The sequence below is a fragment of the Entelurus aequoreus genome, linkage group LG25 (genome assembly GCF_033978785.1).
Source record: "Entelurus aequoreus isolate RoL-2023_Sb linkage group LG25, RoL_Eaeq_v1.1, whole genome shotgun sequence".
Taxonomy (NCBI): Eukaryota; Metazoa; Chordata; class Actinopteri; order Syngnathiformes; family Syngnathidae; genus Entelurus; species Entelurus aequoreus.
This window is the reverse complement of record NC_084755.1, coordinates 29,829,156-29,851,848: the sequence shown is the minus strand read 5'-3', so window position 1 is coordinate 29,851,848 and position 22,693 is coordinate 29,829,156. Positions and strand designations below refer to the sequence as shown.

The window sequence follows — 22,693 nt, the reverse complement described above, 5'->3', positions numbered from 1 at the left end:
TCTAGTTTTGAGCATGAGCTAGTCAGCCTAAATATGTCCTATGTAGTCTTCGAGCATGAATTAGTATGACTAGAACTGTCGTATCTAGTTATTATGCATTAGTTTGACAGACTACAAATGTTCTATCATATATGTCCTATCCAGTTTTTGAAGATGAACTAGTGCAGTTAGGGCTGTCCTATCTAGAATTTCCTCATGACCTAGTCAGACGAGAGCCGCCTTATCTAGTTATTACGCATTAGCTCGACAGACTAGATATGTTCAATCTCGTATGTCCTATGTTGTCTTTGAAGATGCACTAGTGCAGTTAGGGCTGTCCTATCGAGTCTTTTAGCATGACTAGTCCGATGAAAGCTATCCCGTCTCGCCATGAGCATGAACTGATGACGCCGGATTGTCTTTCAAGGCAACCTGAACAGTGCAACTGGGATTGATTGAAAGCCCTGAGAATGCAAGGGTTTTGACGAATGAGAATAGTCACAGGCACGGATGGAAGGAGTCCTATAGTTCTAAAAATGTCAGCTGAGGTGGAAGGACTGGACAAAACAGCCCTCATTTTGGTCAAACGGGCACGCTAATTATAGGCCCAGCTCCCCAGTGGACCAGAGACATGGCCCAAAGTGTGAGAGCTATAGATAACAGATGCTTGCTTCTGTGATCAAGGCTTCATGTGGTTGGCACTGAGGGAATTTATTTTGATGTATGGTAATCCAAAAGGTGCAATTTAGAATTGTAGGCCCTCAAACTGACTCAAGCTGGACTAAAACTCCGGATAGAACAATACACGAACCCGACAACAACAAGGAAGGTCAAGCACAAAACGGTTGACGGTTTAGAGCAGATGTTCAGCACATTTCCTTAGGAGAGAACAAACAAAACAAAATATTGCCCGTATAAAACAATGACGCCAGTAATTACTCAAGGGAGTCGTAGAAATAGTTTTACTCGCTTAATGTGTGAGCGACAACAACTGTTATTTTTTGCAGTGAGAAACAAATCCTCACTGGGAATTATTATTGTTATTATCTAACCCACACTTTTAGCAATGTAGGTGTAGTATGTGGGTTTGTATGTGCGTGCACATTTATAGTAGGCACCCTTGATTGTGGATGACTGAGAAGAGGGCACAGATGCTGAGAGCCATGCACAAGGTGAGACTTCTTTCTCCCTGTTTGAAGCGAGATATGAACCAAGTCTGAATATTTCTGATTGGCTAACATGTGCCGGTGATGGCGGAGAAAATAAAAAAATCTGCCTCTTGCGGTTATTTATCGCACTTATTAAAACCTTGATGTCGATTAATTGTGCAGGCCTAGTGAGAACCTGCAGAAAAATGGAGAAAGAAGAGCAAAAATTACGGAATAAGAAGATAATTCGCTGGTATTCTATTTTGCGTCCTATTCTACTGATATTTTCCTCAAGATGCTGAAAGAGTATGGGCAAACTCAGGCTATGGTGTCTATGGAAGAGAAGGGAAGTCAGGAAATGGTGATAATCTTATATTTGTTTTTTGTTCATAATGTTAACCAAATCAGTTTTGAAGTAATCATGGACCAGAGTGATAAAAACATGTAATTCAGTGATAAAAATAATAATTTTACATGCTTTTATCCACACTCTCTATGTGGGGAAATGGGATCCAGTTCTTTAGATGACTTCACACCAAGAGGGGGCGACATATTGAGTCTGGCAATGGAAATTGAGTGTTCCAAGCTACTGATTATTCAAAAATTAATTCATATTACAGAAAATACCTGCCAGATTAAACTTTTCAAGAGCAAAACATACAAACCCCGTTTCCATATGAGTTGGGAACTTGTGTTAGATGTAAATATAAACGGAATACAATGATTTGCAAATCTTTTTCAACCCATATTCAATTGAATGCACTACAAAGACAACATATTTGATGTTCAAACTCATAAACTTTATATTTTTTTTGCAAATAATAATCAACTTTGAATTTCATGGCTGCAACACGTGCCAAAGTAGTTGGGAAAGGGCATGTTCACCACTGTGTTACATTGCCTTTCCTTTTAACAACACTCAGTAAACGTTTGGGAACTGAGGAGACACATTTTTGAAGCTTCTCAGGTGGAATTATTTCCCATTCTTGCTTGATGTACAGCTTAAGTTGTTCAACAGTCCGGGGGTCTCCATTGTGGTATTTTAGGCTTCATAATGCGCCACACATTTTCAATGGGAGACAGGTCTGGACTACAGGCAGGCCAGTCTAGTACCCGCACTCTTTTACTATGAAGCCACGTTGATGTAACACGTGGCTTGGCATTGTCTTGCTGAAATAAGCAGGGGCGTCCATGGTAACGTTGCTTGGATGGCAACATATGTTGCTCCAAAACCTGTATGTACCTTTCAGCATTAATGGCGCCTTCACAGATGTGTAAGTTACCCATGCCTTGAGCACTTTGCGCCTATAACAATCCGGATGGTTCTTTTCCTCTTTGGTCCGGAGGACACGACGTCCACAGTTTCCAAAAACAATTTGAAATGTGGACTCGTCAGACCACAGAACACTTTTACACTTTGTATCAGTCCATCTTAGATGAGCTCAGGCCCAGCGAAGCCGACAGCGTTTCTGGGTGTTGTTGATAAACGGTTTTCGCCTTGCATAGGAGAGTTTTAACTTGCACTTACAGATGTAGCGACCAACTGTAGTTACTGACAGTGGGTTTCTGAAGTGTTCCTGAGCCCATGTGGTGATATCCTTTATACACTGATGTCGGTTGTTGATGCAGTACAGCCTTAGGGATCGAAGGTCACGGGCTTAGCTGCTTACGTGCAGTGATTTCTCCAGATTCTCTGAACCCTTTGATGATATTACGGACCGTAAATGGTGAAATCCCTAAATTCCTTGCAATAGCTGGTTGAGAAAGGTTTTTCTTAAACTGTTCAACAATTTGCTCACGCATTTGTTGACAAAGTGGTGACCCTCGCCCCATCCTTGTTTGTGAATGACTGAGCATTTCATGGAATCTACTTTTATACCCAATCATGGCACCCACCTGTTCCCAATTTGCCTGTTCACCTGTGGGATGTTCCAAATAAGTGTTTGATTAGCATTCCTCAACTTTATCAGTATTTATTGCCACCTTTCCCAACTTCTTTGTCACGTGTTGCTGGCATCAAATTCTAAAGTTAATGATTATTTGCAAAAAAAAAAAAAGTTTATCAGTTTGAACATCAAATATGTTGTCTTTGTAGCATATTCAACTGAATATGGGTTGAAAATGATTAGCAAATCATTGTATTCCGTTTATATTTACATCTAACACAATTTCCCAACTCATATGGAAACGGGGTTTGTACATAAAGAGAAATTGTTAGTGATGCTTTGGTCATCTGGACACTTTCGGTCCTTTTAGTATATCTGATACGATGATTGCTCCAGCTGGAAAAAAGTCTGAAGGGTTTCCACTGGGCGCTTGTGTAGTAATGTGGCTTTACATGTCAAATGCTTCTGCAATTTGTTATTCTTATAGCCAGACCTGTGTGTTTATTTCCCTACCTCAAATCATGTGACAACCTCTGAGGAAGGCAACAGTTGTAGCCGAAACCGTCAGGTACGGAAATAAACACACAGGTGTGGCTATAAGAATAACAAATTGCATAATTTTTTGAAGACCTAATCAACCTCTTTGGATTATGTAAAATACCTGATTGCCACATAAAATATGGATATGACACATTCTTGAAGTAAAACAGTGGCTCCAGCACCTATACAGTAAATTAGTGGATCATACCGTCAATTACGACTACCGTATTTTTCGGACTATATGGCGCACTTAAAATCCTTTCATTTTTAAAAAAATCGACAGTGCGCCTTATAACCCGGTGCGCCTAATGTACGGCATACTTTTGGTTGTGCTTACTGACCTCGAAACAATTTAATTTGGTACATGGTGTAATGATAAGTGATACATAAGAGATATGTGTAGACTTCAATATGATGGCAGTAAACAACACCAAAACTTTAAATGTTCCATTGAGAATATAGAACATTACACACGGCGCTCAAAAATGTGTCAAAATGTTTTTAGTACGACTTCGGTAAGCTATGAAGCCGCACCGCTTGATGGATTGTCTGCGCATTAAACACACGAGTATTATTATGGTGTGTGTATAAGGACCGCAAAATGGCACCTATTAGCAGACATATTACCTGGTGTTTTGTTTCGCAATATTATGCAAAAGCAACTTTTCTTAACTTCTGGTACCTGCTGATGTGTATTTGGGATCTGCATAAGTCCTGAAAATGTGCGCACGTCCGCCATTATCGCACTTATTGTAGTCATAAGCTTCTTCTTTTTATCTATCTTCTTATGTGACATTCATCTTCCGCTGTTGCCATTTCTAACATAAAGTAGCGTAAAGTTCTTACTTATATCTGTCAGTAGACTAGCTATCAAAGCGCTAAAAACTGTAGTGGGTTTACATAATTTACCCACGGAACTTTAGTTATTACAGGGTTCCGGTCGGACGGATTTTCACGGGACACATTTCCGGCGTTGTTGTTGCACTAGTGAGCCACGGATGAGGAGACGCTGCTCCGTTATTGATTGAAGTAAAGTCTGAATGTCATTAAAACAGTTAGCTCCGTCTTTTGACACTTCTTCCACTCCCGTCCTTGCACGCTACACCGCTACAACAAAGATGACGGGGAGAAGACGCTGTCGAAGGTGAGCCACGCAAATAAGACCGCCCTCAAAACGGCGCATCCTGAAGAGACGCTCAGAAAGCGACTTGAAAATGGTCGGTAAAACAATCTATGCAACATTTTGACCAAAGAAACATCATCACATGTTATGTAGACCACAAGATAGTGTTTTACATTTAGAAAAAAATCATAATATGCGCCTTATAATCCGGTGCGCCTTTTGTATGAAAACAGACCTGAATAGACCCGCTCATCGGCAGTGCGCCTCTTAATCCGGAGCGCCCTATGGTCCGAAAAAGATGGTAACTTGTACAGCAGGTTTGCAGTCATAATTAGTTGCTACCTTGTTGATAAATCTGCATATGGCTTCAGAGCAAGGAGGAGTACCTCCCTGCTTGGCACTCAGTATCAAGGGTTGGAATTGGGGGTTAAATCACCAAAAATGATTCCCGGGCGCTGCTGCCCACTGCTCCCAGGGGGTGATCAAGGGTGATGGGTCAAATGCAGAGAATAATTTCGCCACACCTAGTGTGTGTGTGACAATCATTGGTACTTTAACTTAACTTTTTAAGTAAACAAGATCAATAAAATCCCAGTCTGACTGAGCGAACAGAAGTTATTCTGATCGCTCCCATAATCTGTTCATGTGTGTTTGTTTTAGATTAAGTTTCTGTCCAATTGCTGCCGGGACCATCCAGTCTTTGCCAGGTTAACAAGCTGGCGGCCACTCAAACCTCCGACTGTCACAGAGCAGGTGCCCTTGCATAGAAGTCCCCGACCACTGTGTTACTGTAGGTGTGGCACCAAGATACATGTCCATTCGGAGTGGAGGTAATGATCGATTCTTAGAAGCATTGGGCGATATGCAACATATGGACAAAAGTCCAAATATCCATTATTTTTATTTTTATCTTTAAATGTCTATATGTTATGATTCAATACACACTACCGTTCAAAAGTTTGGGGTAACATTGAAATGTCCTTATTTTTGAAGGAAAAGCACTGTACTTTTCAATGAAGATAACTTTAAACTAGTCTTAACTTTAAAGAAATACACTCTATACATTGCTAACGTGGTAAAGACTATTCTAGCGGCAAATGTCTGGTTTTTGGTGCAATATCTACATAGGTGTATAGAGGCCCATTTCCAGCAACTATCACTCCAGTGTTCTAAAGGTACAATGTGTTTGCTCATTGGCTCAGAAGGCTAATTGATGATTAGAAAACCCTTGTGCAATCATGTTCACACATCTGAAAACAGTTTAGCTCGTTACAGAAGCTACAAAACGGACCTTCCTTTGAGCAGATTGAGTTTCTGGAGCATCACATTTGTGGGGTCAATTAAACGCTCAAAATGGCCAGAAAAAGAGAACTTTCATCTGAAACTCGACAGTCTATTCTTGTTCTTAGAAATGAAGGCTATTCCACAAAAATGTTTGGGTGACCCCAAACTTTTGAACGGTAGTGTATGTCAGTAAAGGTTTTCAGGTTAGTTCCAATTGATTCATATTTGTAGAGTTTATCAATCTTATTTTTTCAAGAGTCATTATATTGACAAGTTCATTTAACCAGTTCCTGAAGTTGGGTGCAGATGGGGTTTTCCAGTCTTTAAGAATGAGTCTTTTGGCCAAGACCGTCCCGATACCGTCCAAATATCCATTATTTAAGTATGTTTTTGGTTGATTTTGGCGGCGCCAGTGGACCAAAGCGGTAGTGTTTTGTCATAAGAAGACCACATAGCGCATATAGCGTCATACTGACATGATGTCCGCTGTAATACTGGCACAAATATTAGGTCTCTGATGTTAAAGAGCAGATATCAAGAAATTATCTTGGATTGTGCTACAAACATGACGCTACTACCAAGAATGTATCAGGACGGATGCAGGGCCAAAGCAAAGAAAGACCGGCAGGAGATTTTTTTCCAAAGGAAGTAGTAGTGAAACTGTCAAGCTGGTGGTTATTTATTGTTACCACGCAAATTTCCGATAGCTAACATTAGCATTATCATTTTGATTTGAGCTTCGAAAGTCACTTACTAGTCCAGCAGGAACAGAGTCAAGGCAGCATCGGTCTGAAATTTCTCATCTTTGAGCTCACGCCAGCGAGTGAAAGCTGGGCCAATGTTAATCCTGACTGTACTTTTATCCCGGTAAGGTCCGTTTGTCTTTTTTGTCTCCTCAGACAAAACTTTTCGTTTCTTTGGTTGTTTTGGAGTTTCTGCCATGATAGGCGTTCTTCTTCTTCTTCTTCTTGTTTTTGTTTTCTGGCAACACACAGGCGTTAGCATCGACTTCCGTCTTTTTAACAAATGTGGAAAGGGGGAGTGACTTATGCCGTAAAGCAAGTCAGCACATTTGTAGTTTTTTTGTGTGGCAGGGTTCCTGCCATCCTCCTCAACGTCGCTAAATGCCAGTAAAAGTGATACAGACCCCTCAGGCCATGAGAAAGGCGTCATTCAACTAGTTTTAAGTCCATGTATCGTCCCAAAGGTTATGCAAATATTTTATGAATGTTGAAAAATTACCGTATTTTTCGGACTATAAGTCGCAGTTTTTTTTCATAGTTTGGCCGGGGGTGCGACTTATACTCAGGAGCGACTTATGTGTGAAATTATTAACACATTACCGTAAAATATAAAATAATATTATTTAGCTCATTCATGTAAGAGACTAGACGTATAAGATTTCATGGGATTTAGCGATTAAGAGTGACAGATTGTTTGGTAAACGTATAGCATGTTCTATATGTTATAGTTATTTGAATGACTGCTACCATAATATGTTACGTTAACATACCAGGCACGTTCTCAGTTGGTTATTTATGCGTCATATAACGTACACTTATTCAGCCTGTTGTTCACAATTCTTTATTTATTTTAAATTGCCTTTCAAATGTCTATTCTTGGTGTTGGGTTTTATCAAATAAATTTCCCCCAAAAATGTGACTTATACTCCAGTGCGACTTATATATGTTTTTTTCCTTCTTTATTATGCATTTTCGGCCGGTGCGACGTATACTCCGGAGCGACTTATACTCCGAAAAATACGGTACTTTAAATAAAGTAATAAAGACTGTTCTAAAACGCAAACACGCGGACACAGTGGGAAGAAGTGAGAAGCCATGCTAACCGCTAAGCTAGCTTGGATAAGTGCTTTTTACACTTCAATCGAATTGGAACTGGAACCGCAATATAGCTGAGAGTAACCAGCTAAAAAAAGGAAATTATCACGTACAGTAGAACCTCGATTATGGTGTGCAGCCTGTCTTAGAGATCACTTTGTGTGATCAGAAATGCTTTTAATGTGTCCAAACTCTCACAGTCTGATTTGTCTAGCAAGGTGCCTCCGGCTTGCGGCACCTTCAGTTCGGGGATTTTTATCAGCGAAGGGACTTGTGTTCCGAGACCGAAAAATATGCCAGAGCGGACCATTATTACAGCAAAGGAAAAGGCACTACCGTGACACAAGCCGATGGAAGGATCGCCTCACACTGCTGGTTTGTGCTAACGCTAGCAGTGACTGCTTGAAGCCACTGCTCGTTTATCACTCCAAATCTTCCGGAGTGTTCAACAATGCCACAAATATTCACAAATAATATATTTTCCTTGTTAGTTTTTTTACTGTAGCAACAACGTGCGTGTTGACATTGAAGCTTGCTGTAAAGTTGTTGGGTTGTTTGTATACAAAAGACATTGTTGAGCCATTACCCCCTTGTTATGTTGGTTGGCTAATGGATATATATATACACAGTATAAATAATCGCAACAGTGTCTTCAAAGTGTGCTTTTTTTTCTTTCTTTTTTTTATAAAATAGGGACTTTTGTCGAGGCTAGAACCATTGATTCATGTTTACACTGCTTCACTATACAAACTTTTCAGTGTGCGAACCATGTTCAAGAACCAATTAAGTTCGTAAATCAAGGTTCCACTGTAGTTCAATAAGTCAGGAGAGAAAATAATATCCACTCAGAGTGGCAAGACTGTCAGTAATAGATATGAATGGGTAGATATAAGATAGGTTACACCTTTTTGAGCTACGTTCCCTTTCAAAATAAAAGGAACCACAAAAAATGGCACAATCGGCTTTATTTTAACATAAAATCTTATGATACATTAAACCAACGTTTCTTATTGCAATCAAAGAACAATTTTGTCCTTAAATAAAATAGTGAACATACTAGACAACTTGTCTTTTAGTAGTAAGTAAACAAACAAAGGCTCCTAATTAGTCTGCTGACGTATGCAGTAACATATTGTGTCATTTATCATTCTATTATTTTGTCAAAATTATTAAGGACAAGCGGTAGAAAATGGATTATTAATCCACTCGTTCATTTTATGTTAATATCTGCTTACTTTCTATTTTAACGAGTTCTATCTACACTTCTGATAAAATGTAATAATCACTTATTCTTCTGTTGTTTGGATACCCTGGGCATGACGTTATTTGATATTTTACGGTAATGTGTTAATAATTTCACACATAAGTCGCTCCTGAGTATAACAGGCATGTGATTTGACCACAATGAAAAAGACTGAAAAAAGTTCCGGGGGTCTGGGGGACGAAGGACAAGGGGGGCCACGCCCCCCGAAGCTCCTGGTTTTTCACAAATTTAACATGCTAAAATTAACAAAGACAGCACCATTTGAAGAAAATATTTTAGTGTTTAAAGACATGAAAACATCATTAATAGAACATACATAACCCAATTATCCTAATGAATCACTGTATATGGTTCAGTCCCAACAGTATTTAGTCACTAATATTTACATCTTGTGTTCATTTCACATCCACAGGTGTCACATTGATCAGTGTTATTATCTACAGTTTATTTACAGTATTACCACATTACTTCAGTTCATGTAATGTAATGTAAACAGTTCATTCTTTTCGCCAAAATAGGATATACATTTATGAAAATAATTAAACATGTTTAGTATTGTTTACTCATATTTGAAAATAGGAAATAATAATAATGTGAGGACACTGACATATTGCATGAAACAAGTGTGAAAATATTTACCTTCAAGATTGTTACACCACTGACAATAGTTTCAACAGACTACATAAGAACTTAATATTACAAAATAGTATTATATGCAAATTTATTTAAAATAAATTGTTAACTGGAATCAATAATCCGACTCTTTGAATTTCTGTAATTTCATAATATATTTTCACGTGGCTTTTTATTTTTAGAAAAACCCATTTATATTTCGCTAAGCAATAATTGGTTAATATTTAAAACAAACATGCGTATTTCGCAAGCAACTATTTTTTAGCTTACCTCATTATTAACAACCCTGTCTGCAACTGAAGTGGGTCGTTTGGGTGGATCTTTCCTCTCGATGTAAACAAAGGATGAAGTCCGTAAGGTTTACTCACTTTCGGTTGACATCCAAAAGTACCAGCTAGTGAAAAGTTAGTTTTCCTTGCTTCAAGTTGTTTCATATGTTTTTGGCGTTTCGCATGTACTTCCAAAGCCTTGAAACCTCGTGATCCATAGTCAATATTATCATGACACCACGTGCACAAAACCTTTCCGGGACGATCGATTTTCCGAATAAAATCACCGAACAAAGTAGTAACTTTCTTCTTCCCAACAGTATCAGTGATTTCCCTTTCCATCCAGTCCCATCGAAACTTATTTTTGACATGTTTATCAATTTCTTTTACTCGTAAAGCGTCCTTTCTCTCGAGAACCAACATCGTTTACATATGGAAAATGGCCGTAATAACCATTATGAATGATGACGTTATTAACGTCATCATTCATAACAGATGTCCTGATTGGTCACAAGGAACATATCGACCAATCAACTACGGCGTAATATAAACTACGTCTCGAATCTTGATTTAGGGTCGGAAAAAAAAACCGGAAAAACGGGAGATAATTTTTTTTCCCCCTGAGATTAAAAAAGACGGAATTCCGACTTTAGACGGAAAAATCACATGCCTGGTATAAGTCGCATCCCCGACCAAACTATGAAAAAAAACTGCGACTTATAGTCCGAAAAATACGGTACATGCTCTTCCGCTAGATGGCAGAAGGTACATTATCAACCTGTGTATACAATTGTTGCCAGTCATACAACACAACTATCACGCTTGGCGGCGTGTCGCTAGATTTCTTTAACGTCAAATCAATGATCAGATGAACATGAAAACAAATCGACCAAGACACCTCGATGACATACACACAGCCCAGTCTGGCGTCCGTAACACCAACAAAAGTCCACAAATAGTCGAGGAATCCCCCTCTTGAACTGTGGAGTTGCGTTCATGCCCATTTTCCCACCACTGTGCAGCAGTGGAATGAAAGAGCGAGAGAGAGAGAGAGAGAAAGAGAGAGAGCAGCAAACAGCACAAATAATGATGGATCACATGATCACCTGCAAGGCTTTTCATTGAGAGGAGGGTGTCTTCCTCCTCATCCCCCCATCCTCTTGTCCTCCATCAGTCTCACCACCACCACCACCATCATCATCACCACCATCATCATAGCAGATGTCTGCTGATACCCAGTAGCTCCCAACACTGGAGACACATGGAGGCGCCATCTGGACCGGAACGCAGCCCCTCTCCAGATTGTATGTGTGAACGTATATCACCAGGAAGGCGGCGTGCTACAGTCAAATCATCGTTTCCGTGCGCACATTAGCGACAGAACGTGTCTCCCAGAAGGCCTCCCGTGCACGGGCGATACACCTGGGTGCCTTTAGACGTGTTTGTTTGGATCACGTGCCACCGCTCTGAGGCAGGTGGGACGCCGTTCAACAGATCTGGTTAAACAATCAGCTGAAGACGCCATAACTAAACAGTTGCTCTTGCGTCACATTCGAACAACACCCCTGACATGTTTATCTTGGAAAAATATGTATCCATGGTTGGTGACTAGCGTGGCTTCTGCACATCATACACTATATGTACAGTACTGGAATAATGTTCAAGACCACCACTGCCATTCCTGGGTGAATCTCGCGTGAGAGGAAGGGGGGGGTTATCATTTTAAAATGCAGTCTGCTAAAAATTATGGAAAGCACCACTTTGCATAGCAACTGAGGCTGTGGTCAAAGTTGGAAGTGCCACAAAACACATTTTAAGAAATTCAACACTCTACTGCCATCTGGCGGCTAAAGTGGATAGTGCAACCTCCAATTTGTCAGGTTTCATGTGTCGGGTAAACCGTGGCGAATGGAGCCATATGAATCCACCTCCTACTGTGCATACTTAAAAAAAAAAATTCAAAACGCACTGTATATTATATATATATATATATATATATATATATATATATATATATATATATATATATATATATATATATATATATATATATATATATATATATATATATATTTATATTTACAGTATATATATATATATATATATATATATTTATATTTACAGTATATATATATATATATATATATATATATATATACTGTATATATATATATATGTGTGTATATATATATATATGTATATATGTGTATATATATATATATATATATATATATATATATATATATATATATATATATATATATATATATATATATATATATATATATATATATACATATATATATATAAACACATATATATATATATATATATATATATATATATATACATTTTTTAAATTATATTTTAGTTTCATCTTATTTTACAAATTACGAATCGATTTAGAATCAGAATATTATTATATAATATATAATATTACCTGACCGCTTCTATGTAAGTTACCTCTCTTTGTTTATAATGTATATTTTCTGCTGGATCTTCTCTTTATTTTTTACTGCCTTTTTTTTTTTTTGCTGCAGCTGTTACATATACTGTAATATTGTACGTGGTAATTGGGATTTGTTATATATTGTATATATTATATAAACGTTTTATATAATATAATAATATAATATATCAGTATATATGATATACTATATATATAATATGTAAATATTACACATATGTTATATTTTATATTGCTACTACGGTACATTTGTAGTCTACTTAATACCTGCATTATCCTTTCCATCCTTACACTCTCCATCCTTTGTAACAGAGCTACTGTGTGGAATAATTTCCCTTGTGGATCAATAAAGTTTGTCTAAGTCTAAGTCTAATGAATAAGAATCACGATTTGGATGTGAATTGTTTAGTTTTTTTGTGCACCCCTAACCGTTACATATGCTTAGCAATGCTGATCAAAGTCTCATTCCCTGGTCCCAACACTGAAACCTCGGTTTTTGTATGTCCCTCTATTTCTATACTTCGGTTTTCGACAAATATTTCCGGCAACATTTTGCCACAGTTTCTGTATGTAACATCACCCACAACAAACTACCCAGTTTCTCTGAATTGGGTACCCACACAAAGAATCTCACACGTTGGTGATTCAGTCTCAGCACCTTTTTTTTTTAAATGTACGAGTGCAAAATAATCCCCCATTGGGCCAAATAATGATTTGATAAAGAAGGTGAGAAACACTACTGAATTCAAGAAATAACTCCTAGCAAAGTAAGTTAATTGCTGTCTTCACAAACAAGAGTCTTTTTTAAAGGTAAAAGTGATGTGTCATTTATATTTTACATGTATTTCACATTGTTTTCTGCATGTACATATAAAGTCGTCCCTCGGTTATCGCGGTTAATTGGGACCGGATAAAGACATTTTTGTGAAGTAGGATTACAATTTATAAATCTAATATTTTCATAGTTAGAGAATAACAAAAACATTATAGTCATCCCTCACTAAATTGTGCTTTAAATTTTGCGGCAAATATATACAATTGTATATATTTTTTGAAAGCATATTGCATATTTTTTTGTCCTAAATTCAGTGTTAAATTAAGTTTCATTTATGCATCATATTTATTACAGTGTTCTATTTGTCCAAAGTACCAAAGATTGTCACACACACACTAGGTGTGGTGAAATTTGTCCTCTGCATTTGACCCATTCCCTTGTTCCCCTTGAGCAGTGAGCAGCAGCGGTAGCCGCGCCCGGGAATCATTTTTGGTTTTTTAACCCCCAATTCCAACCCTTGATGCTGAGTGCCAAGCAGGGAGGTAATGGGTCCCATTTTTATAGTCTTTGGTAGGACTCGGCCGGGGTTGAACTCACAACCTACCGATCTCAGGGCGGACACTCTAACCACTAGGCCATTGAGTAGGTTTATTTGATTATATATTTATTAAATAGTAGGCTTATTTTCTATTACGTATGTTGTGGAGACGTGAAGATTTTCACCATGCCAAGTTCCGTTTCCAGGTTAAAGGTGACAATGCTAACAACAACAGGCAGCTTATCTAAGCACCCTGTCTTTGCCACGACACGACTTTTGGCAGAACAACTTTTTGATGGACCCCTGCCTCATCAATAACACATCGGCGAGCCTTTGAAGCCAGCGCTATAGAACGACAACAGCTGGACGTAGCATCAGAGTTGGCGCAACATTTCGGGCTAACAAGACTTTTATAAACTATCAGCTATCAACAAGTATCCAGCCAAATTGGAGAGAAAGTGGGTTTTTTTGGCAGCCCTCTGGGGGTGCTTGCGCCAAACAAAGGGCCACCTATTCCATTTGTTACAAAAGCATTTACACATTTAAAAAAAAAAAAATGTATGTTTACTTCCGCTTTTACGAAAAATCCAATCGTAAAAACCTCATTAAGGGATTCGGGCTCAGTTTAAGCGCTATTTCGATTTTTAGACTACTTCACTGCTAATCGTGCATTCCCTAAATCTCTTGTCGATAGTGCTTTTTTAAGATGGTTATATCTGGGAATCAACAACATCAAAGATTTATACATTGACAACATTTTTGCCTCTTTCCAGCAACTTTTCACTTCCTAATCAACACTTTTTTTTTTAATATATCTACAGGTCCGCAGTTTTGTTCACAATACTTTCCCTAGGTTTCCAGATTTACAGACTGACACAGTTTTAGATGTGTTTCTGACACTACTTCCAACTTTAAAAGGATCAATTACACGTTTTTTATAACCATTTTTTTCTTTTACGACCCGAGACTCTGAATTCAATCAAGTCACTGGGAGGAGGACCCAATCTGACAAAAGCTGGACAGAGATTTTCAGTCTTCTATCTGTGCAAGACACAGCCTCATCCAATGCAAGCTAATACTTATTTTACCAAGATTCGATTAGCTTAAATGTATGACGGAATATCTGTATCGTGTGATCGGTGCCAGCACTCTCCAGCGAATGTTGCCACACCCGCTGAATTAAAGATGTTCTGTATTTTCTCAAACCGGAGAAGATTGGGCTGACATTGAATGGTTGTTCTGCAAAGTTTCAAAAACTGTCGGGTGCCTATCAGAGATATGTGGGAAAAACTGATCTCCAAATTAACCCTGATTGAAACACAACTGGGATGTAGGTGGTTGATGAGCCTTGTGTGTGCTTGTTGGTTGTTATATCTCTCTAAGGTCATTCAGAAATGCAGCTGTCTGGTTTTATGCTGACATCTATCTGTGTTTTTTTCTCTCTTTATTTTATTTAGTTATTATTGTTTTTTTGTTGTTATTTTATATATATACAAAACAGGCCAAAAGTTTGGACACACCTTCTCATTCAATGTGTTTTCTTTATTTTCATGACTATTTACATTGTAGTTTGTCACTTAAGGCATCAAAACTATGAATGAACACATGTGGAGTTATGCACTTAACAAAAAAAGGTGAAATTACTGAAAACATGTTGTATATTCTCGTTTCTTCAAAATTGCTCTGATTACTGCTTTGCACACTCTTGGCATTCTCTCCATGAGCTTCAAGCACACCTGTGAAGTGAAAACCATTTCAGGTGACTACCTCTTGAAGCTCGTTGAGAGAATGCCAAGAGTGTGTGAAAATATAATCAGAGCAAATAGAATAGAATAGAAAGTACTTTATTGATCCCTGGGGGAAATTCAGCACCACAGTTCGCTCACAATAGACAAGAATAATAATAAATAATATAATATATTATATATATAATATATAAATAATATAAATATATCCTACATATACTACATATACTCTACATTTAAGTGCAGTCAAGAAGGAAAAAAGGGTGGCTATTTTGAAGAAACTAGAATATAAAACATGTTTTCAGTTATTTCACCTTTTTTTGTTAAGTACATAACTCCACATGTGTTCATTCATAGTTTTGATGCCTTCAGTGACAATCTACAATGTAAATAGTCATGAAAATAAAGAAAATGCATTGAATGAGAAGGCGTGTCCAAACTTTTGGCCTGCACTGTAATATATATATATATATATATATATATATATATATATATATATATATATATATATATATATATATATATATATATATATATATATATATAAAAATAAATAATAATAGATGTGAGCATAAAACCACAGACAGCTGCATTCCTGAATGACCTTAGAGAGATACAACAACCAACCAGCACACAAAAGGCTCATCAACCACCCATACATACATACATTTATTTTTTATTTTATTTTACTTGTGGGGGGAAACAGCATTTGATGTATTTGTGTTTACTTTTGCCAATTGTATGTCTGTAAAAACCCAATAAAATAATGTTTAAAAAAAATAAAAAAATAAAAAATATATATATATATATATATATATATATATATATATATATATATATATATATATATATATATATATATATATATATATATATATATATATATATATATATATATATATATATATATATATATATTTGTTTTTCGTGGTCTTGGATCATCTTTACTGATGACTGACGGGAAAAAGTGGTTGAACAAGAGAGCTAGAGGTGGTCTGATACTTTTGCACAGTACTGTAACAGCTCATACAGTATGACTTCTAACAGGCAGCTTTGTGTTTACGTGAAAGATTCATGGTTTGTGAACTTTTTTCGAGCACTAGCGTTGTCTTCATCTCTCTACTTGTCATTCAGACAGACAGACAGGTCGTGAATGCGATGAAGACACGGGACAACCAAAAGGCTTTGGTAAAAACCCATGGAGGACAACAGCAGACATCTGGCAGAAACATCACCCCACCCAGCAGCAGCATAGCCAGAGAACAAGACACACATGTGATGACGAGAGGAAAAGAGAAATACTTGATTTCAAAAAGAACAAAATAAAAAAGGATGCAGGTTGAAGGCGGTGTGAGCCAAAGTGGAACAAGTATACAGTGCATGTGCAGAGTGTAGTGTTTCATGTTGTTCTAACCATGGTAAGGAAACTGCACTCCATCGCTCTCATGCTTAATCTTCCTCTCCTGCACACTGGCCAAATGGTGCTGCACTGAAAGGCCAAACAGGGGAGAGGGGAAGAGTTAACAATGGACGTATGGGGCAGGGGAGGGAGTGGACAGAGAAGGAAAGAAATGGAAAGAATGAGAGGGAGAGAGAGAGAGTTGGTGGTTAAATCATTGACAAGTTATAGAGTGCAGCAAGTGTCTATTAAAGAGTTACAACGCTATGGTGGCGCTTTTAACTGGCAGCTTGTGAGTAGGAGTGACAGTGGGAGAATATCATTTTAAAAAAAACACACTCAAGTAAAGTACTAAAAGGCCTGTTCCACAGAATCGGTGCCATTTGTGTCCCTAGGTCAGGGATGTCAAACTGGTTTTCATTGAGGGCCACATGGCAGTTATGGCTGCCATCAGAGGGCCGCTTGTAACAGCGAATAATGTATGAATTTTCCTCAGGATTTCATTATTAATTATATAAATTGTTTTAAGTAGACTGTCGATTTTACAATAAAAACTTTACATTTACAAAATTTCACTCTAAAATATTTTTATTTTTTACAACATTTTACGGTAAATGGAAAAACTACCACTGTTTTTTTGGGGGGTTTTACGAAAAAGCTGGCAGCTTAGTTGCCAGAAATTTTGTGTTAAATTTTTGGTTTTTACAACATTATATTATTAATGGAAAAACAGTACAAGTTCTTTTTTATTCTGGCAACTTAGCTGCCAGTTTTTCTGCCGTAAAAACAAATGTACCGTCTTTCCATTTACAGTAAAACACAGTTAAAAACAACAACTGTAGATTTTACAGTCAAAAACCAGCAGCTCAGTCAACTGAATTTTTGTGCAAGAAAGAATAGTGTTTTTTTTCTTCTAATTTACAGTACCGTATTTTTTGGACTATAAGTCGCTCCGGAGTGTAAATCGCACCGGCCGAAAATGCGTAATAAAGAAGGAAAAAAAGATATATAAGTCGCACTGGAGTATAAGTCGCATTTTTTGGGGAAATTTATTTGATAAAACCCAACACCAAGAATAGACATTTGAAAGGCAATTTAAAATAAATAAAGAATAGTGAACAACAGGCTGAATAAGTGTACGTTATATGACGCATAAATAACCAAATGAGAACGCGCCTGGTATGTTAACGTAACATATTATGGTAAGAGTCATTCAAATAACTATAACATATAGAACATGCTATACGTTTACCAAACAATCTGTCACTCCTAATCGCTAAATCCCATGAAATCTTATATGTCTAGTCTCTTACGTGAATGAGCTAAATAATATTATTTTATATTTTACGGTAATGTGTTAATAATTTCACACATAAGTCGCTCCTGAGTATAAGTCGCACCCCCGGCCAAACTATGAAAAAAACTGCGACTTATAGTCCGAAAAATACGGTAATATGCTGTAAAGAACAACGTAAAATGTATTGTCATTTTTATTAATTTGATGGGTAGTTTGCTGTAAAGTTAAGTATTTGTATTTATTTTTACTTAGACAAAAACATGTTTGGAAAGTATGATAATATACTGTAATATTTGTTACAAAATTGGATACTATTAAAGTCTAAAAGGTCTGCAATTTCAAGCAGTACACATATTTTTTCTGTCAAATTGAAAAAAAAATCAATTACATTTAGTGAGAAAATATTAAGTACTTTATTGACAAATATAATTTCCAGGTGTTTGCGGGCCAGATAAAATGACTGGCGGTGTTAACAGTATAGTCCTGGGAGTGGAAGAAGTGTCAAAAGATGGAGCTAACTGTTTTAATGACTTTCAGACTTTACTTAAATAAAAAATGGAGCAGCTTCTTCTCATCCGTAAACAACAACAAGGCCGGAAATGTGTCCCGTGAAAAACCGTCTGACCGGAACTCTAATAACTAAAGTTCCTTGGGTGAATAATGTACACTCACTACACCGGTATGTTTTAGCGCTTTCATGGCGAGTTTACTGACAGATATAAGTAAGAACTTTAAACTACTTTATATTAGAAATGGCAACAGCAGAGGATGAACGTCCCATAACAAGAAGATAGAGAAAAAGAAGAAGCTTATCGACTACGTCGTTGGCACGGACTACAAAGGCGGACGCGCGCAATTTTTCAGGATTTATGAAGATCCCAAATACAGAACAGCAGGTATCAGAAGGTAAGAAAAGTTTCTTTTGCATAATATTGCAAAACACACACCATAATAATACTCGTATGTTTAATGCGCCGACAATGCAACAAACGGAGCGGCTTCATAGCTTACTAAAGTCGTACTAAAACATTTTCATAGAGTTTTGAGCGCCGTGTGTAATGTTCTATATATTTCAATGGAACTTATACCATTTTGGTGTTGTTTACTTGAGTCATATTGCCATCATATCTCTTGCCACATATCTCTTATGTTTGACTGCCATCTACTGGTCACACTTATCATTACACCATGTACCAATTAAAATCGCTTCGAGGTCGGTGAGCAAAACCAGAATTATTCCTTACATTAGGCGCACTGTCGAGTTTTAAGAAGAAAAAAAAAGATATTAAGTGCGCCTTATAGCCTGGAAACTACGGTACTTTGAACAAAACTGGTTTTATTTAACAAAATGCTACCCAAACATTTAATAAAAAAGGCAAGAAGAGAAGCATCCAGTCCTTTTCTTGTATAAAGTAAATCTGTACCGCAGATATGGGAATCTACATCTACAATAAAGGACAGATTTAGAAAAAAAATTAATTGAAATAATAAAAAAAGTTTTGGACAGCCCTAGTGTGTTATCTACGCATTTTGCGTGGATAAATATGCGTATTATCAGATTTAGAATTTAACATCTTTTTATTTTGAAAGATTTTACAACAAGCAAATGGCACCGGTTTGGTGGAATAGCCTTACCCCAGCGAAGAGCGAGGATCTCCTGCATACATAAACACATAACTGTCCTGCGGCTGCAGCACAGATGGTTCTCAATTATTTGCTATCATCTACAATTAGGAACCTGATATATTTCTCTGTGTATGAGTTGCTGGCACCAGCCTACAATCAGCCCATTTTCAAAATAAACCAATAACAAAAGCTGAGCTAACATCTGCAACGACTTAAAACAATTTCTGAGTTAACTATTTGAGAACCATGTGAGAAGGTGTGATTAAAATAAATAATAAGTCAATGATAATGGATGATTGTGCCAGGATTCATTTAGCAGATGGAGGGATTGCAGACGGTCCACTTCGAGTCAGTCAGTGTGTTGGAGTTAGAACGAACACCTGATTTGTTGAATTTTCTTTACGGGAAGCAGGACCAGCCTATTCGTAAAAAAAAGAAAGAAAAAAAAGCCACAGCTTGTGGTTACATCCGTGTCCACAGCCGGCATCTAATACTTGGATTTGATCCTTTCGACAATAAAATCTTTATTTGCCCACTAAAGTGCGTCAAACCTATCGGGTACCGTACGTGTACCGCCGGGGTGCGGCCTGCTTTAGTCGGCACATTTACAAGACAATTCCGACCTGGGCATCGGCTTCAAAGCGTGGATTTCCTGTGGCCATTTTGATTTGTGCGAGAAATAAATATGTGGTGAAAGGTAAAACGACTCTTCACTTTAGGGATTTTTGCAAATGCATGAAGGTTTTGGGCCAAAGTCGACAAGTGTTTGGAACTGCTGATACTGTAACTCCCTCCGACCTGGCTATATAGCACACCTGCTGGCCTCCAAGATGTTTTACCAGTATTCCGCGTACTGGTAAAACAATCATCATTCGCAAAATTTTTTTAATCAAAATTGCATTTTCTAGAAACTACCAAAAGGGCCCTTGCATCCTTTGATTTCTCAGTCTGTGGCCTTCAGTGGATACAGTTTGGGCAATTCTGATCTAGACTATCTAAAGCCAAAGTAAAAATGTACTATGGGTAATTTTGATGCTAAATGTAAGCATGCTATTAATAGCATGTTAGCTATTTTAGCTCATTTCTTGTTACTTGACGTTATTTGGCCAGCGTGCTAACTGTTAGCATTTCAGTCCGGCTTTGGCCCTTCAGCATCCACACAAATTTTTTTACTGAAAATGCATTTTCTAGTTTTTGTTTTGAAGGTGAAGACCACCAAAATGGCCCCTGCATCCTTTGATTTGTCAGTCTGTGGCCTTCAGTGGATACAGTTTGGGCACCCCTGATCTAGACTACCTAGCGCCAAAGAAAAAATGTGCTATGGCCGATTTTGATGCTAACTGTAAGCATGCTATTAATAGCATGTTAGCTTTTTTTTTTTAGCAAATTTTGCTTATATTTTGTCTTACTTGACGTCATCTGCCCAGCGTGCTAAATGTTAGCATTTCAGTTCTGCTTTGGCTCTTCAGCCATCACACGAAATTTTGACCGAAATTGCATTTTCTAGTTTTTGTTTTGAAGGGGAAAACTACCAAAATGGCCCCTGCATCCTTTGATTTGTCAGTCTGTGGCCTTCTGTGGATAAAGTTTGGGCAACCCGGATCTAGACTATCTAGCGCCAAAGTAAAAATGTGCTATGGCCGATTTTGATGCTAACTGTAAGCATGCTATTAATAGCATGTTAGCTTTTTTTTTTTTTTAGCAAATTTTGCTTATATTTTGTCTTACTTGACGTTATCTGCCCAGCGTGCTAACTGTTAGCATTTCAGTTCTGCTTTGGCTCTTCAGCCATCACACGAAATTTTGACCGAAATTGCATTTTTTAGTTTTTGTTTTGAAGGTGAAAACTACCAAAATGGCCCCTGCATCCTTTGATTTGTCAGTCTGTGGCCTTCTGTGGATAAAGTTTGGGCAACCCGGATCTAGACTATCTAGCGGCAAAGTAAAAATGTGCTATGGGCGATTTTGATGCTAACTGTAAGCATGCTATTATTAGCATGTTAGCTTTTTTAGCTCATTTTCAAATATTTTTTGATACTTGACGTTATCTGCCCAGCGTGCTAACTGTTAGCATTTCAGTCCAGCTTTGGCTTTTCCGCAATCACACAAAATTTTGACCGAAATTGCATTTTCTAGTTTTTGTTTTGAAGGTGAAAACTACCAAAATGGCCCTTGTATCCTTTGATTTGTCAGTCTGTGGCCTTCAGTGGATACAGTTTGGGCACCCCTGATCTAGACTATCTAGCGCCCAAGTAAAAATGAGCTATGGCCGATTTTGATGCTAACTGTAAGCATCAAAAATAGCATGTTAGCTTTGTTTTTTGTTTTTTTTAGCAAATTTTGCTTATATTTTGTGTTACTTGACGTTATCTGCCCAGCGTGCTAACTGTTAGCATTTCTGTTATGCTATGGCTCTTAAGCCATCACACGAAATTTTGACCGAAATTGCATTTTCTAGTTTTTGTTTTGAAGGTGAAAACTACCAAAATGGCCCCTGTATCCCTTGATTTGTCAGTCTGTGGCATTCAGTGGAAAAGGTTTGGACACCCCTTATATAGACTATCCAGAGCGATTTTGAGGTAGAAGCATACCATGAGAGAGGAGTTTGTCGCCATATAATATAATGTAAAAAAACTAGTTAGCCTTGTGGACAGTCCATCAGAATGAAAGAGGTCAGTATGAATATGTAATAATACCAAAAATGTTTATGATCTCACTCGCCAGTTTTAACAGAAACCTTTTTAAATCATATCTATCACAGAAATCTCTCTACTGTGAATGATGGCGACTCGCTCCGATCTTGCATGCTGTCAATCATTTTCACGTTGTCAAGAAGGCAGCGCCAGAGAGCCAATCAATGAGCTTGTGGGCGGTCTGAAAGG

General features: G+C 37.5%; 1 protein-coding gene across 6 annotated transcripts in view; it reads right to left on the bottom strand.

The window, feature by feature from the left end:
* nfixb (nuclear factor I/Xb) overlaps positions 1-22,693 on the bottom strand; it is a 511,053-nt gene that overhangs the window by 53,469 nt on the left and 434,891 nt on the right. For all 6 annotated transcript variants that reach the window (XM_062037120.1, XM_062037119.1, XM_062037121.1 and 3 more), the window contains one exon: positions 16,904-16,978. In XM_062037120.1, the coding sequence (XP_061893104.1) occupies positions 16,904-16,978 (75 nt within the window). The remainder of the gene's footprint in view (positions 1-16,903; positions 16,979-22,693) is intronic.